Source organism: Charadrius vociferus, unplaced genomic scaffold (assembly GCF_000708025.1).
Source record: "Charadrius vociferus isolate BGI_N301 unplaced genomic scaffold, ASM70802v2 scaffold263, whole genome shotgun sequence".
In the NCBI taxonomy this organism is placed as follows: domain Eukaryota; kingdom Metazoa; phylum Chordata; class Aves; order Charadriiformes; family Charadriidae; genus Charadrius; species Charadrius vociferus.
Genome location: NW_009647769.1, coordinates 2325058 through 2342183, shown reverse-complemented (window position 1 = coordinate 2342183; position 17126 = coordinate 2325058). Strand labels below are relative to the sequence as shown.

The 17126-nt window shown below is 42.8% G+C and overlaps 1 protein-coding gene across 1 annotated transcript in view; it reads right to left on the bottom strand.

Moving 5' to 3' along the window:
• Window positions 1–714: 714 nt before the first annotated feature.
• CAB39L (calcium binding protein 39-like) overlaps window positions 715–17126 on the bottom strand; it is a 36773-nt gene continuing 20361 nt past the window's right edge. The window contains exons 4-8 of the mRNA XM_009882375.1: window positions 16090–16258; window positions 12458–12517; window positions 10840–10905; window positions 9657–9800; window positions 715–1436 (exon numbers count right to left, since the gene is read on the bottom strand). Coding sequence (XP_009880677.1) covers window positions 1257–1436; window positions 9657–9800; window positions 10840–10905; window positions 12458–12517; window positions 16090–16258 — 619 coding nt within the window. The 3' untranslated portion in view covers window positions 715–1256. The remainder of the gene's footprint in view (window positions 1437–9656; window positions 9801–10839; window positions 10906–12457; window positions 12518–16089; window positions 16259–17126) is intronic.

The following is a 17126-nucleotide window of genomic DNA, read 5'->3' as shown; positions in this document are numbered from 1 at the left end:
GGGAAACACTGTTTGGACCACAGAGCTTATTAAACTTAAAATATTAACAGTGCAACGATTTCCCCTTCTACATCTTTAATGCAGAACCGGAATTCACACCAGGGTGAACAAGGATAGAAAACGCCAGACTACAAGTAGTCTTTGGTGCCCAGGGCTGCTAAATGCCCTCCCACTCTTGATTTAGGTATCCAATAAAAACTCTCAGCTTTGAGAGCACCTGCAAACACGGGGACACCAGGCCACTCCGCGGTTCAGGCTGAGGCCATTTCAGCATTGCCTTGCTGAACTCAGCTCAACTGGGATTTGAATCCAGATGGGAAGATGCTGAGGACCCTCCTCTCGCACTGGTGCAGGGGCTCAGCGCTTGGCATGATTCAGCCACGTAGCTCTGGCCACCACCCAAAATTACTCCCACTGAAACTGGGGAGAGACTTCTTGCTGATTTTGGTAGGTGCATGATGACTTTATCAGCAATACAGCATGGGCCTTGATGGAGGGGGGTTGCTCTTGCCTTCTTCCCATTGCGGGGTACGTGGGTACCTGGGGGGCTGCTCCTCAGCAGTCTGCATGGGAGCTGGTGGGAATAGCCTGTATAGCACAAGGTAGATGACGTACAGGGAAATGGGAGGCAGGCAGAAACAGCTCACCTGGCTGATGTCTTCATCCGTTCCCTAGCCCTAGAAAACCTCTGATCTAGGGGAAAACTTAAAGATGAAAGTACACAAAAATAAAGCGAAAACGTGACCTTTACTGCTTTTTCATCTCCCACTGTTTTGACTAAAGAACCCAATCTGTAAGTGCAGCTAACTCCAGAGACAAATGTACTCTTTCACAGTCTTGTGTGTGTGCAGCACTAGAACAAAGTCACAACTACAGGTGCAAAGGAACAACGTTACAGTCCTCAGAAGACCTACTCTGTGCACTCACCAACAGTTTGAGTTTGCTGATAAAGTTAAGCAAAGAGGTTCATTCCTCTTGAGCACAAATGAGAATCCGTCAAACCAGCTTCTATTACAGAGAGAGTCTAAACTGACATAAATAATTATAGTCTTGATTAAAAATAATATATTATTCTAGATTTGGGGTTTTTATTAGTTTTCATGTAAAACCCCTATACTCTTGACATCTAGGAACAAAGACAAAAATAAAAACCAGGCACTTGCTGTGCCTTCTCAAGCACTATTGTGGTGTTTAAGGGACACAGAGGAACTTAACAAACAAGATTAATGCCTACAGTGGAAAACGAGAGGAGTTCTTCATGCCGTTGGCTTTTTCAAGTCTCGGATCTGCTTAATCAGGTAGTTCTTCTCATCAGTGAATTGTTCATCATCCGTCCTCTCTTTCTGGAAATTGCTCAGAAACTCAATTAGCTTGGGTTGGTTTTTCAACAGGATCTCCACAATAGGCTGTGTTTTGTTTGGACTGGCCACAAAAACCTAACATGCAAACAAAACCGGGCACAGGGAGACACAGAGAGAGAAAGAGAGAGAGGAACATCAGTCACGACATCCCCATAAGTTATTTTCTAACAAGTCAGCCAAAGGCTGGCAGGCAGACACTGTGCTGCTACACACCTTGTCCCAAGGCACAGAGAGAGGAGTTACAAACATGTTGGTTCAACAGCAAATTGAGGCAAAGCTATGCCTGCGTGGGGTATCGCTTCCCTTTAATTTTGTTCTTTGTTGATAAAAGCATTTGATTGTAAACCCAGCTGTTGAGAGCGGGCTATCAATTCTCAGCCTCTTCCACATGCAAGACTTAAACACACAGAAATTAATTATCAGGAGAACGGAAAAGCTTTGTGTCAGTATTGATATCGTTTCCATACTAAACCAGGCCTAAAATTAGACTTGCCAGCTTTGTTTTGGTTTGGAAAAATATGTCAGAGGCTCCAGTTCCCTCTGCCTAATCCATTCGTGGGAGCATGGAAATTTCCAGCAGCAGGAGGAGCAGGACCACCATGGTGCGATGCTGCCTTCACTGTCCTCACTAAGCAGAGGAGGGTGGCAATGCAGGGAGGGGATACTCACCTGGCACAGCCAGCCCAGCACTGTGGGCTTACTGGTCTTCTCAAATAGTAGTTTTTAAGGATAAATCTAGCCATGCTCTGATTTTTCCTCCTGCAAAGCCTAAAGCCGCAGAGTTTTCCAGCTCTGAACATGACCCCCTACACCAGGGGGTCATGTTCTTTAACCTTTTCTTTGCTTTATGTGCCAGCTGATGACAGGAAACTTAAGGCTGGCTGTAAAGGCCAGCAGTGACAAGCTCTTCACAGGGACCTCAGGATGCTGCGGAGATGCGGGCTCTGCGGACATCAGTCATGGAGGGCAAAGGGGGCGGCGGGAACACACACGCAGCACACCCCCAGCCACCCTGGGGGAAGCTCCCACATCTGGCTTGCCACTGAGGTTACCATGGCTGGTCAACAAAACACCGCCCGAGCGCTTGTGCAACGACATAAATAACTTGAGTTATTCTTTACCCGATGAGAAGAAATTAAGGATGGACAGGACTGGAAAATGTCCAGTTTCCCTCCAAGCCTGTTCAAACCAGAATGAAAACAAACATCTGCTGACAGTACAGAATGGCATGTTGTCCAGCCGAGCACAGGCGGCACTACCACTCACTGCTGGCTCTAGACCTAGGGCTCTTCTGCAGGTTTATTTATCTCCACTGAGATGGCCCATATGAAAACCCAGGCCGTGTCCAGCTGCACAGGAAGCCGCCATGTTACATGATGAGGAACATGCATACACCCTCTGGGGGGCTGCGTTACAGCCCCTTGCCCCCAGAAACAACACCTGGTAAAGCCTGGAACGGGATTCAGTCTGCACCCATTGTTAGGCTTTGTATGTTAGGGGATGTTACACAAGTGGTGTCGAAAATGCCACAGTGGGGAACATGTGGAAGGAACGGGGCTCAGCACACATCAACAGTGCCACACTAAGTACTTCTGGCCAGACAGGGAGTTAGTTAAGACTATTTTTTTTATTCCACAAAGGTGAAGGGAAGTATCTAATCTCAAACCCTGGCATCCTGATGCCATAAGAGCCCTAATCCCTGCCTATACTTTTGTCTTCTCTGGATCCCTTCTCCTCAGGTAGCTCCTAGGAGTCCCTGCTTCAAGGTATTTTTTTCTCTGGGGAAAGAGCTGCAGCCTCTGCCGTGCTGGGTGAATGCTCCCAGGCCCCAAGTCTTTTACAACGTTTTCCTTGATTTCATGGCCAGGCCGTGGTCCCTGTGACAGTATATCTACAGTTACTCACACCCTCTTTGCACAGGCCTCCGTGTCGCCTTTTTCAGAATACCTTGAGCTGTAATACCAAATAATTTCTTTTTATGCCTACTTGCCACCTAAAACTTCCCAAGAGTAGCACCAACAGCCCCAGCTCCCAAGGATCCCTTCAGAGCAGCCATCCTAAAATAACAGCTTTTCTGCATGATGCTCCAAGCACTCAGAGTGCAACATCTTACCAGGGACACATCTATCAGTGGGTCGGACAGACACTTCACAGTTCTCACTCCACTTGATGGACTGTCGATAGCTGATTGCTCTGTTGCTGCCTGCAGCATCTGAAAGCAATATCCCCTCCCTTGCAAATAACTTTGATACGCTGCTATTGATGAGTTGGTTCCCCATATGAGAAATAAAGGGTTTGGGAATGTAAATCACTACTGAATGTACTTCACAGCTTTCCAGTCCGCGCCTTATCTAGGGAACACAAATCCTGAGATCTCGTGGGTACGAATATTTGGCTCTGGCTGAGACTGCAGCACATGACACTCTCAGCTCAAGCAGCCCTATGATGCAGCTTCCCATGTGCTGACCTACAGCAGGACACCACGCTGATGGAGGCTGGATACTTCCAGGATTTGGACTGTGATAAGCTCCCAGTCACCTGGACAAGTTTCCTTTGAAAAAAGCAGTACATAAGCCTATGGCCAGGGATGAGGAACATAAACATTACAGATCTTCATTAAAAGTTTTTAATTTCAAAGTTCAGTTCCCCCTTTGTGGCCAGAAGAAAACCATCAAGTACACTGACAGGACCTGTATTTTCAAAAATAATCTGATTATGGTGCAAATGGGAACCATTAAAGAAGGCCTGATCTTGAAGTGCTCAACATCTTTCTTCAATGAATATTAGGCCTCCTTACAAAGATAACTGAAGGCTGACTCTCAAAATGAAGAAATCTGAATTATTCTTCTTGTAAAAGCTATCAGGTCTGCAAACAGAGCTGGAAAGTTTTAGTGGTAAACCTAGTAAATACCAGCATTTCATATTGGTCCTATGACTAGTACTACCACAGCAAGTAATTAAAGAACTTGGTTTAATAGAAGACATCACATCCTGTTTATCTTCCTGCTCGATTATTTCTAGATTATAATCTTCCCCTTGCAATACTGTCAAACTGAACATTCAAACAAAGATCATCTTGACTGCCAGTCTTGCTCAGTGTCAACAGGGACTCGTAAAGACAGAATGTTAAAGGACCAGAAAATTCCTGAAATGTTATTCAATACTTCGGCTAAGCAAACAGAATCAGTTCTGCCAGTATCAACTAATCAGCTTCACAAAGCCCAGGATTAGGACCACCATGAGACTTTACTTTTAAAAGAGCCCCCCACATTCAAAACTCTGTAATGTCACAGAGGAGGAGATAAATCCCTGACAACAGAAATCATTATTAATGCTATCATCTGGAACATTTCTACTAAAATGAAGTATAACTGAAGCTAAAACACTTCACAGAGAACTTTGTTTCACCTGTGGTTTTATTATGAAAGGTTGTGTGTTCTAGAGCACTTAATTCAGATATACGAGAAAGACAGAAACCAAAATAGAGAGAGTACTCATATTGAAATGACAACTCTAAAAATAGCCATTTCAGCACAGTTCTGTTTTGTGAATATTTGCAAAAGGCCTGGAATGAAAATCAACTCTGAAGCTTCAAAAGTTGTCCAAAGTGGAACTGTTGCTCTCTTCTCCATTAAAAGTCATACACTGGATTTCTTCAGACAAATAGCAAAATCACTTGATTAGAGAATCTGACCTTGTTTCCATACAATTAATAACCAGGCATCACCACTCTCTGGGACTACAGCAGAGCAAAAGCGATTACAGAGGTTGAATACCCTGGATTGGGTATTTTAAAAATGACTCTGGGGTCACACACAATCCTACTCTGTCAGGAAACTGCACACAAAAGTGCTTTACTGTTCATGTTTTTTATAGTGTAGTGCTTCACAGAACACTTCTTGACCTATAAACTCTACAGCTAAGAAATAGAGAGGACACATCCCCACAAATGTGGTTTCAGCTTCGTACCAAAAGGAAACTGTCACTACGGTCAAATTATGTGAGACCACTTGCAGAGCAAGCTGCAGGATGTAGCTCTGTAATGTGCATGAAAGAGAATGGAAAAATGAAACTAAGGTCACAAAACACAATGTACCCATTCTATTTTTAGATTTAAACAGTAAAATATATCTTGCTAAATGTCTGCTTAAGAACAAGAAAGTTGCATAATCCCAATTCACCGCTACAGGGTGTTTTCCTCAAAATAATCTAATTGTTTATGTGAAAGCCAAGAGAGCTTGTTGGTTCCCCATATGAGAAATTTATGAGCGCCTTTATTTGTAAACGCATAAGGTCAAAGGAAAAACTGCACCATGTTCACAGATGTCTGAAAGCTTTGCTCTCCCTTACAGGCCAACTCAAAGCAGCCTCCACTACTAACTCACAAATCCATCACAGGAGCTGGAGAGCCCTTCCCAACTTTTAGTCCTCAAAGCATGCATGCTCCAGACTGGGACCTCTTCACTGAAATCAATGCAGAGAAGAACTCGTGACTCTTAAAGCCTGCAACTCCCGTTGGATTATTTATGGAAGAGGAGGAAAGGTGTGAGGTGTGTTAGCTTTTCCTAATGATTAAATACTGGCTAATCTTCATACATACATTGTCTGGGATGTCCAGCCACAGGCCTTTAGGATGGTGCTGCAAGGCAGAAGCTCCATTTTGCTCAGGCAAAAGGAAGAGAAGGAGGTGGAGCTAGGAGGAAGATCAAGTACCTCCTCAACAGAGAATGGAAGGAGGCACTGCAAGTGGGCAGTCTTTCGATTTCCCACCCAAAGCATCCTAGATGAGTGAAATGTTCTCAGAGCTTAAAGGGGTGCTGGCAGTTTCAGCCACAAAATGTTCCTGCAAAATATTTTTGCACTAGAGGTGCTTGTCATTTTCATCTCTATCTTAGAGTTTTGAATCTTCAGTAATTAGAAATTGCCTCAGGGAGGTAAGAGTCACATGCCTTTTTTTGGGTCAGCTGGGGCATGGGAGCGTTGGAATCTGGACGCTCACAAAACAAGCACTTTTTCATTTCAACTGCGTCTAACTGGTGAAACATCTAAATCAGGTAATTTAAACCCAAATCGTTTGGCAGCTCAGAGCAGCAAGTATCCACTTCTCAGCAGACCTTTGATTTCAAATCACTGCGTTTAGTCTACTGTAATTTCAACCAGGACTGCACACTTTAAAAATGCAGGCACAGTTTAAAATTTATGCAATGAAAAGCCGAGGACAAGATTCCTCTCCCAGTTACATTAGCACGGAATTATTACAGCTGACAAGAGAACTGAGCTGAGGGACACGAACCCAGAAACAAGAGGCAGGGACACTGCAGAACAGGGCACAACCAGCCAGTAGCGTTTTCCCCCATTCTCTTAAATATTTAAGGATTTCCTTTAGTAGTTCTCAAGAAGTTAGAATTCAATTTAAGAAGTGAAATCAGAGGAAAATGCTCTTCTCTGACCTGTTCTGCAAAGCTAATTTGCAATGCAATTTTCTATAACACTCTATAACTACCCTGCCCACCAGGGAGAAGCTGAGTGCTTCTACATCCAGTTAGCCCAGGTCCCTCAGTGAGGACCTAAAAGGGAGGCTCTGCCGCACCTCTAGAGTTACTCTAGTGTGCTGCTGGTGGTTAGAAACGAGCAATTTCCAGCTGACCAGGTTCTGCTCTGAGTCTGCCATTTCCCCACAACGAGCACTATGCAGGTGAGAGAGCGTGAGGCGCACCGCGGCACCACTTAAATGCTGCTGAGAGGTACTGTTGGAAAAAACAAACAACATCCCATGGAGGTTGCTATCTGGGGACAGGGTTTGGCCCTTTGAACTGAAGAGACAGTCTGTTTAATATCTTTATCAATGATCTGGATGTGGGGATCGAGTGCACCCTCAGTAAATTTGCAGGTGACACCAAGCTGGGTGCAAGTGTTGATCTGCCTGAGGGTAGGGAGGCTCTGCAGAGGGATTTAGACAGACTAGATCTGCCAAGGCAAGATGGATGAGTTTCAATAAGGCCAAATGCTGGGTCTTACATTTCGGCCATAACAACCCCCGTCAATGCTACAGGCTTCAGGAGGAGTGGCTGGAAAGCTGCTCAGCAGAGTGGGACCTAGGCGTGTTGATTGATAGCCGGCTGAACATGAGCCAGCAGTGTGCCCAGGTGGTCAAGGAGGCCAACGCCATCCTGGCCTGTATCAGGAATGGTGTAGCCAGTAGGACCAGGGAGGTGATTTTACCCCTGTACTTGGCACTGGTGAGGCCTCATCTTGAGTACTGTGTTCAGTTTGGGGCCACTCACCACAAGAAGGACATTGAGACGCTGGAGCGTGTCCAAAGAAGGGCAACAAAACTGGTGAAGGGGGTTGTTTAGCCTGGAGAAAAGGAGGCTCAGGGAAGACCTTATCCCTCTCTACAACTATCTGAAAGGAGGTTGCAGAGAGGTGGGAGTTGACCCATTCTGGCAAGTAACAGGTGACAGAACAAGAGGAAATGGCTTCAAGTTGCACCAAGGGAAGTTTAGATTGGATATTAGGAAGATTTTTTTTACTGAAAGGGTCATCAGGCAATGGAATGCATTACCCAGGGCAGTGGTGGAGTCTCCATCCCTGGAGGTATTTAAGGGTCATGTAGATATAGTGCTCAGGGACATGGTTTAGTGGTGGGCTTGTCAGCGTTAGGTTAATGATTGGACTAGATGATCTTACAGGTGTTTTCCAATCTAGGAGATTCTGTGATTCTGTGACACAGCATTACCACCCTGGACTGTTTGCTTTGCTGGGCACTTGAAGACCTCAGCATTATGCCCCTGTGGTAGCAATCACAAGCAGCAAAGCAAGGCTCAGCCTACAATATCTCTACTCTTCACTGGAAATGGGATGCAACATACTGGAAAATTAAAGGAAAGGAGGAATGGGAAAGCAGAATGGGAGAAACAGCAATGTGTGACATGGTTGCACACTGGAATCCTTTCAAGTTATTCCAAATGCCTCTTGAAATAAGCAAAATCAGCTGTTGCCAAGGCCTGACCCCCTCCCCCCCATCATTAATTCAGGAACAGCAACTCATGTGTTTCATACATAAAATCAGGCATTTATTCACAGAGTGGCTAAGAGAGCCCAATCCTCTGATCCCTTCCCTCCGTAGGCATCTCAAAGGCTGCAAGTGTTTGGAGCCTGACTGCTCTCTTATCTTGGAGCCACATACCTCCTGATAAAGAGGAGGAGGAGAAGTTACTCACAGTGGTTCAGCTGACTATGGAGGAAGTCAGCAAGGGAACAGCTTACCAAGCTGCTTATTTCAGGGAGGGATTTTTTTTTTTTAATCCTCCTTGAAGCTTTTTTTTTTTTTTGGAAACGAAAAGCTTTTTGGAGAAGCTGCACATCCTCTAAGCCTCCACAATGAAGATCTGAAAGCTTTTTTCCGAAGCAGAAATGCGAGAAGTACAAAACTCAACAAGTCACCCTGAATTTGTGGAGGGTGATGTAACCTTTTCGCAATAGCATGCCTTTTGGTGTGATCCGGTATCTTTCTTAACCATCTTGGGGAAGGATATCCTTACAGGCTTAATATTGCTCTTCTGAAAATCATTAACAACTCTATTTACATAGCTTGAAATTAACGTGCTCATTCCAAATTAGAAGTAGTTTTGCGTAATAACAATCCAACTCACCCTCTGTCCCAGAGTAGAGAACTTTTTTGATAGGAAAACAGTAAACTTTTCACTTATTAACATTAATCATCATGAAAAAAGGGACACTGGTTGGGTCTGGTAATTAAACTTTAAGACTGCCTTAATGATCACTGCAAAAGGACGGAAGGATTAAACTCATTTCAAGCTCAGATTTACCAAATCTTTTTAATACCTTTCAAAGCAAATTGTGTTTGTACTGATGCACAGCACTAGCCCCATCTACTTTTGGTCTTAATGTAGAGTTTTAAGACTTTTTTTTTTTTAACATTTACCCAGAATCACATGGTAAAATGACCTAAGAATTGGGAGAGGGTACCCTGGATATGACCTAGAAGCTGAGTGTTTTGTTTACCTGTAGCATCCACCTCATTGCTACTTGATTGACTACCCTCAGCCCAAACCAAAACGATGCTGCTCTAGAGCTCACCTGAATGAAGGCAAATAGAAATCAGAGGCTGAGTGATAGAAAGGTTTTCAGTTAAGGCATTCTCAAATACTGGAAGTGACTGTAAATCCCAACCTTTGCCTTAATTTTCTGGGCTTTCTCTTGCCCACCTTGAAAGACACTTTTATGAGGAAAAGAGAAAGTCTGCCATCTCTACTGCTCATACTAGCTCACCTTGAACACGTGGAATGCTTCAAACTGAATGTTGGGGCTTTTATCTCGCAGCAAGTTCATCATCAACTTCAGATTTTCTGGTTTGCTGATGTATTTTGTCATGATGGCAAAGTTGTGTCGATCCAGAATCAATTCACCCAGCAGCTATAGAGACAATTAAAAAAAAACCCACAGGTTTTTCAGTCTGCCACATTATTTTTGAATGTAAAGAAAGCAGCAACATATTTTAATGCTTGCCTAAGAGGTTTCAATGCCCCTACCTTTAGAAAAAAAGTAACTAGATTTGTTATCATGCAGTGAGTTACTTAATGCCCAGTAATACTCATCTTCTAAATACTACAGAGAGGGATCCCGCATATGGGCTGGGTGTAATAGAAGCTGGTGTGAGCCAACTGGGACAGAAGGGACAGAAGCAAGTGTAATGCAGCTGTCCCACAAAGACACTTTAATTTCATTCGGATGTTACGTTAACACGCCTAATTGGTCCCATCTGCAGGTCATGTGAGACTTGGTGGTGTAGCAGCAAGCAGCACCAGACAGAGACTTTCAAGTTCACATTACTCTCAAGTTCATTTTAACCCACGTTCTGAACCAAAGTACGGATTTGAGGTCAGAGGAAAAACGACAATGCTTATTCCATAGAAACGGCCCAATGCTTCACCAGAGATCCAGGAAAGAAAATTCACAGCAAGCTATTGTGCATTATAAGAGTGAAGCAAGGCTTAGCCTACAATATCTCTACTCTTAACTGGAAATGGGATGCAACATACTGGAAAACGAAAGGAAGGGAGGCATGGGAAAGCAAAATGGGAGAAACAGCAACGTGTGACATGGTTGCACACTGGAATCCTTTCAAATGCCTCTTGAAATAAGCAAAATCAGCTGTTGCCAAGGCCTGACCCCCTCCCCCCCATCATTAATTCAGGAACAGCAACTCATGTGTTTCATACATAAAAATCGGGCATTTATTCACAGAGTGGCTAAGAGAGCCCAATCCTCTGATCCCTTCCCTCCATAGGCATCTCAAAGGCTGCAAGTGTTCAGAGCCTGACTGCTCCTCAAGCACTCATTTCTTTTTTTGTTAGAAAGTACATGGCTGCTTCGTTGCCATACATGCACCTTGATATTCTGCATAATGTGGAGTTCAAATTTAGAAGGAAAGTGCTGAGAAACTTTACTTTACCTTCAAAGATTGTCTCTTTGTTACGTAATTCTCAGAGTGAAGGAGTTTTTCATAATCCTCAAAGATCTAGAGTAACAAGAAAACACAAATGCATTTGATTCATGTCCGTCCTTTCTCCTCCCAGTCCTTCCCACCCCACAGGAGCAGCAGACGCCACAGCAGTGCCGCCCTCTAACACTTCACTGCTGTGCCAGGCCCAGCTCTCATGGCCTTTTTTCTTGGCTGGGTATCACGCAGTGAATTAATGCCCAGGAACACTCCTCTTCCAAATACTGCAAAGAGGGATACCACATATGGACTGGATATGACGGGAGCTGGTGTGAGCCAACTAGGACAGAAGTAAGCCAGTGCCTCTACAGCCTTCTCTTACAGGAGAGTGAATCTGCTGCCAGGACACATGGGTCCAGCGTGTAACGTCCACTCACTCATATCGTGGTCATGACTTGCTTTGTGATTTAACACAATACCCCAAACTGGTGACGGTGCATCCCGCTCTGGCATACGCAAAAAACTCCTTTTGTGAGGTGCCACCTGCCTTGAGCAGCTCATTAAAGCTGTTTGCCCAACGAGGGTCACTAGGAGTCAAGTGTGTGCGGGCTTTTGCGGGATCGGACCAAGGGAATCTTGTGGTCAAGAAGACTGAGAGAGAAGGCTGCAATATATTCAAACCATCTACCAAACAAGCAAAAAAACCTCAACACTGCTGTCCAAGAATCATCTAACAAAATGCTCACTTCCACAATTCATACTTAAAATTTTAAATGTCAAATAAAGGTAGAACAGGGATTGTTCCAATGCAGTGGTTCAGTACTAAGAGTAAAGATTAGCAGAGACACTAATTTTGCTCCAGTTAAGCTGCATTTGTGACTCAGCAATATCTTTATATAACCTTCTTGGTAACTCTAGAATGAAAGAAATAGTGTTCAGCCTTTTCACTTTGGCAATGAAATAAAGAATACCTCAGGTAACATAAGAACGTAACCCGTAGTCTAATTCCATGATCCATATCAGTCCGATTTTAGTTGATTCCAATGGAATTTTTCTGACCCACATTTCATTCAAAACTGAGCCAAAAAATCAAAGTGAAGAATGGCAGGAAACCAAGGGACTAATTGCCTTAGGATGGTAAGAGGAATACTCATACCTCAGTCCCCAGTGAGGTACATACAATTTCCAGCAATGCTAAAACTTCTTCCAGTAACTCTTCTCCTTTGTCCCAAAGTATTATCTATGACACCAGTATGGCCCTATGAGTGCTGGAATATCACAAAACTCTTTAAAAATGCACACGCTTTTTTTCCCCCGTAATCTATTTAGATACAAAATAGACGGTTCTGTTCACATACGAGGAGATGCAATGCATGCAGAGAGGAACAAAACTTGCCTTTAAACTATGAGTGCTCCTGAAACCTTGGCACGTGTCCCCACATGTGTGCAGAGGGGGTACCTCTATTTCAAATGCCATGTGAGGATTCTGCTTTGGTAAAAGCAATGTTTAGTTTTGCAGTCCTATGTGACTCTTTGATATGGAGTATGAAACCCTCCGCTATTGGAAGTGCACCTTTTTCAACTAAGCACGAACAGATTTTAAAAAAATTGTTCTATGATTTACACTTACCACATCATAATTTTGTTCCAGAAATTCTGCTACCAACAATTTGTGTCGCGTTAACAGATCCTGGGGAAGAATAGAGAAAGGTTACTGGAGAGAGCATGCTCATTTGATTGTCCCTTAATTCTCAAATTTATTTTAGCATTTTTTACCACGTCATCTTTTAGAAGGTATTTACAACATTATTTCTATAGACCAAAAGCATTTAAAAACAAAACTGCATTGCGCGTTTATTGGGATTTTAAGGAGAATTCAGTGAATGCTCACAGAATCAATATAAAAAACTATTCTAACACTCACTCTTTATATTCATTTCCATTCCCACCTTTTCTTAAAGTCGTCGTGCACAATAAACTGGGGTGGGGGAAAGGAAGAAAGTAAATGAACCTTTACAGAGGGATCGGCTATGGTCCCAAAGCCAAAAGTGATCTTCAATCTTCACCCCAACCAGGGGTCCGGATGGGGACAAATTAACAAGTGATCTGCATGCTACCCCACAGCTGGAAAATTATGCTGTTTTATCAATTGCTAGTGCTCATCTCAAATGAATACAACAAGGCAGACTCAAATTCAACCACTGTATGTATACATTTATTTCTTTAAAGCCTAAAAGTTAGGCACCAATCTAAGCTAACCATCTCGGCTCCATCCTCAGAAAGGGGTCTCAGGTCGGTGCGATGAATTTCTTTTGTGGCCAGTTTTCTGCCCAAGGTGGCCTTACTGACACAAGCAGTAGCAGACCTTTAAGACAGCTGAAGCTTCATAGGAGGCATCCCATCCTAAAAGGCCAACTAATTCAAAGTTAAATTAAAGCAACCTCTCCCACAGAATGGCAACATGGTGCTCAGCGACAGAGATGCAAATGTTCAGCTCCAGAAGAAATCGAGTCTCTTTACCAGATAAATAGCCATGAAATGAAGTGGCCAGTTTGAGGCATTTAAATTTCATTTTTATCCTATTGCCTCCTTTAAAAAATAACGCTGATCACAATAAATGCCTGATGAAGTCCATTCAAGTCGATATTTTTTTCAGTGAATCAGTTGCTATCTTTTTCATCATCTTTTCCTTGGTTTCCTTACCCACAGTCAGAGACTGAAGCTGATGAGTAGCTGAAGCAGATGCACAGACACATCCTCTACAGCATCACAAATAAAAGAAATCCTTTACATACTAATCCTTTAATTTATTTTTACCATCAATTATAAGAAGAAAGCAGAGTGCTATAAAATCCAGTACATGTTTTTAACACATTCCTTTATTTAGCAGGACTGCAATGATAGCAGTTTAAAAGGCTGAGTGCAACAAATGTGATTCACAAGCTTTTATGCACGGCTCTTCGGAGGCAAGTACAACATTTTTCAATAGGGGGCACAAATGGAATAGAATCGAAAATGAGTTTTTCATACAAAATCATGAGAGAGCGTGGAGCACCAGTATTCAATCAGTGCTCTTTCCAACTGCTGTATCTCTAAATACAAGCAGTTTTCCTCTGCATTTTTAGCAGCTCTGTTTCCTCTCTGCAGTGCACCTGGCTGAATTTAATTAAGACGTACATCTCCAAATCATCAAAAATTTCAATACTTCCCTACTATAAATATCCTCAGACTTTAATGCACATTTAATTAAGCCTTCCTCTGGTGCATAGACTATCCAAGGCTTTCAGCTCTGAACCAGACACCCTGGTGGCAACACCACAAACCCAATAAGATGGAAACAGAACTGAAAACACGACTTCAGTAATCCAGCCAGCAAGCAATCATAGCACTTATTTTTACAGTATTAGAACTAAGGTAGCTCCATATTTCATGATTCAGTTGCTTCCAGATCACTTGCTGTTCCAGCTGTTCAGAGTAACAGACAAATAGGAGATGAGGTGAACAGCTGGTTTATTTCCAGAACTGACCATGTATTGAGTCAGGCAATTTAAAGTAAGTGGCAATTAAAAAAAAAAAAAAAAAAGGCAGTTTATAGATTTTCCCCAAGCATTTTAAAAGGTGATTTCTGACCTATGTCTGAGGATGAACTGCCCTCATACTCCTCTCTTGTGAGTGCACGTGAGGATGTACAATCCTATTTTTAAATCTTGCTAAAAATACATTCGGATCACAGGGGACAGAAGTAAGTTCCACAGCTGTAGATCCGTGAACAACATCCATCCCTCTTCTTTTGGGAGGGTTGCAGCAGTCTGCAGCCCTTGCTACAGCTTAACTGCCCTTTGTCCCCGTCTGGACCCCTGGTTGGGCTGAAGACTGTCCATCATCAACAACACACTCTGCTGTCGTGCTCAAAGCAGGACCTGGGCAAGACATGCAAATCTCTTCTGCCAAGTTGGGAACAGAGCCCAGGAGCGCTTTTTTCTGACGAGAGACAAATACTCTTCTGAGCATAGGGTAAAATGCAAGAGACAGAGGATTTCAATATCTCAGCTGCATTTTTATACAGTCCTACACATGTGTCTTTACTTGTCAGTATTTCTGTGCTACTTCCACTTTCATATCATTTACCTAATGAACACAATGACAGTGCAACTTAAAATAAGATGCTGCTATCGATTAACAGGTGTTTGAAGTGGTCATCCTGCTCAACTCATTACTGACAAATTCAATGTTCTCTCCATTATGCAAATCTTTACCCCATTCAGTAGGTTAGTAAAAACTGAGGCTGGGTTTCAGTATGCATTGAATCACCGAGCTGAACTCTTAACATTCCTTACAGTTATTCCTAAGGTCTATCTACTCATGTTTCTAATTAGCTTTGAGAGGAAAGAATGAACAACGTGTTTCTATGACAGCAAGCAACCCACTGATAGAAGAAAAGAGAAGTTAGTCTATATTTAGACAAGTCTTTACCTGAAAAGAATTTTCCCCAGCTTTCTTAAATTATTTTTCATAAATAGACTAATCTTCCCTGTACATTAAGCTCATAGGCACCAAATTTTCCTCAAAGACTATTACCTTGAAGGTCTATAGAAGACTATTGCACCTAGAAGGCAAGATGATGGTCACGTACAAGCTCCAAGAAATTTGGCAAGCTTCACCCAATTTCGTTTTTAATACAACACAGAGACTCCATACAAAGTCTATGCAGTGCTTTCACCTATTTAGCTTGTAGCAGTATGGTCCTTACACTGAACCATGGGTCACAAAAGTAAGCATACAAATCATTTGTAGAATAATCAGCGGGCACAGCATTAGTCTAAACTTGACTGCCAAACTCAGAAGGGCCAGCAAAAATTAGAGGATTTTAAAAGTGAATTTTAAATGACTCCTTCTGTTTACTAGTTGTGGTCAGGATGGGTAGTGGTTTTGTCTCCAGGGCAAGGTAGGGAGAGAAAAAGGTTATGTGTTTTACAAGATACACAATACGTGATTAATTTGAGTTTTAAATGGTTGCATAAAAGCACCTGGGTTATCAAGATGAAGAACATTAGTGAAATGTAAATCTGCATTGAATTAAAGATTCTTTGCAGACTTGATCACTGTTGTGAATCCAATTACAAACAGATCAAGAATTAATTCTATCCTTTACTGAACAATAAAAAAGCCACCCAGTTTAAAGGCAACACAGCATTCAGTGATGACTACTGATGGAGTGCCTTTTCTGACACAACACTATGACGCAGGTATCCACGAATTTACCTTGAATGTAGCAAAGGCATCAGAAGCTATATCAAATGTTGACATTTCCACATATTTAAAAAAGTCTCTGAACTGTTCCGAAAAAAGTATGATTTTGGCCAAGGGTTCATGCCGGATACACTCTCTCAGCATAATTCCACAGCGTAAGGCAATATTTGGGGATTCATATCTGAAGAAGGAAAAGAAACAGAAAAGATCAAAACGTAGAAGAACAGAGATAAATGGGCACTTTTCCAGCAATGGGGAACTTTGTAGCATAGGAACGCGTGTGCCAGAGGGAACACGACACACGGCCGGCAGCTCCTAGCCACAGCACCGTACCCAGCTTCAGGACTTCAGCCCAAAGCTAAGGAGCAGACGCACAGATAAGGCTGCCTGTGTTTCCCATCGCAAACCTCTGCCTTCGCAAGCCAAAACGCATTTTGGTGTAAATGTGCATTACACCTCCTCTCTGCGGAAAGACCGTGGGGAGTGTGTAACGTTTCAGCAGAGCTCCTTCACCCTTTTAGATTTGAGAAAGCAAAGCCCATACAAAATAACAATCTTCCTTTTCAGCTTTAATTCTGAACTCCTCAGTTTATCCAAGAAAAATAGAACACCTCGCGATCATCCATCACCTCCCACTCCTCTTCTAGAGAATGTTGCTCTAGAATATTAATGTCTAACGAGGAAGGTAGGAAGAGTCTATCCAGGCAGTCTACACAGGATTAAGCTTTTGGTAGCTCTGAAGATCCTTTTTTGCAGTTTAGGAGGAATTCTGCTCAATCCCTCCTCTGCAGAGGCTGTGACTTTGTTCAGGAGACAAGAATTCATTCCTCAAGTTACAATCCTGTTATGGCACACGCATTGCAATAGCCAGGAGCCAGCACACTTCTCGATCCTGGAGATCGAGGGAGGGGGGAGGCAATTCAGATCATCTTCTATTTCTATAAAGTCTGGATTTCTTTAAACCTGAAATTAATCTGAAACAAAACTGCTAGAAACACAATTTAAAAAAAAAAAAGAAAGAAAGAAAGAAAGAAAGGATGAAATCCAAC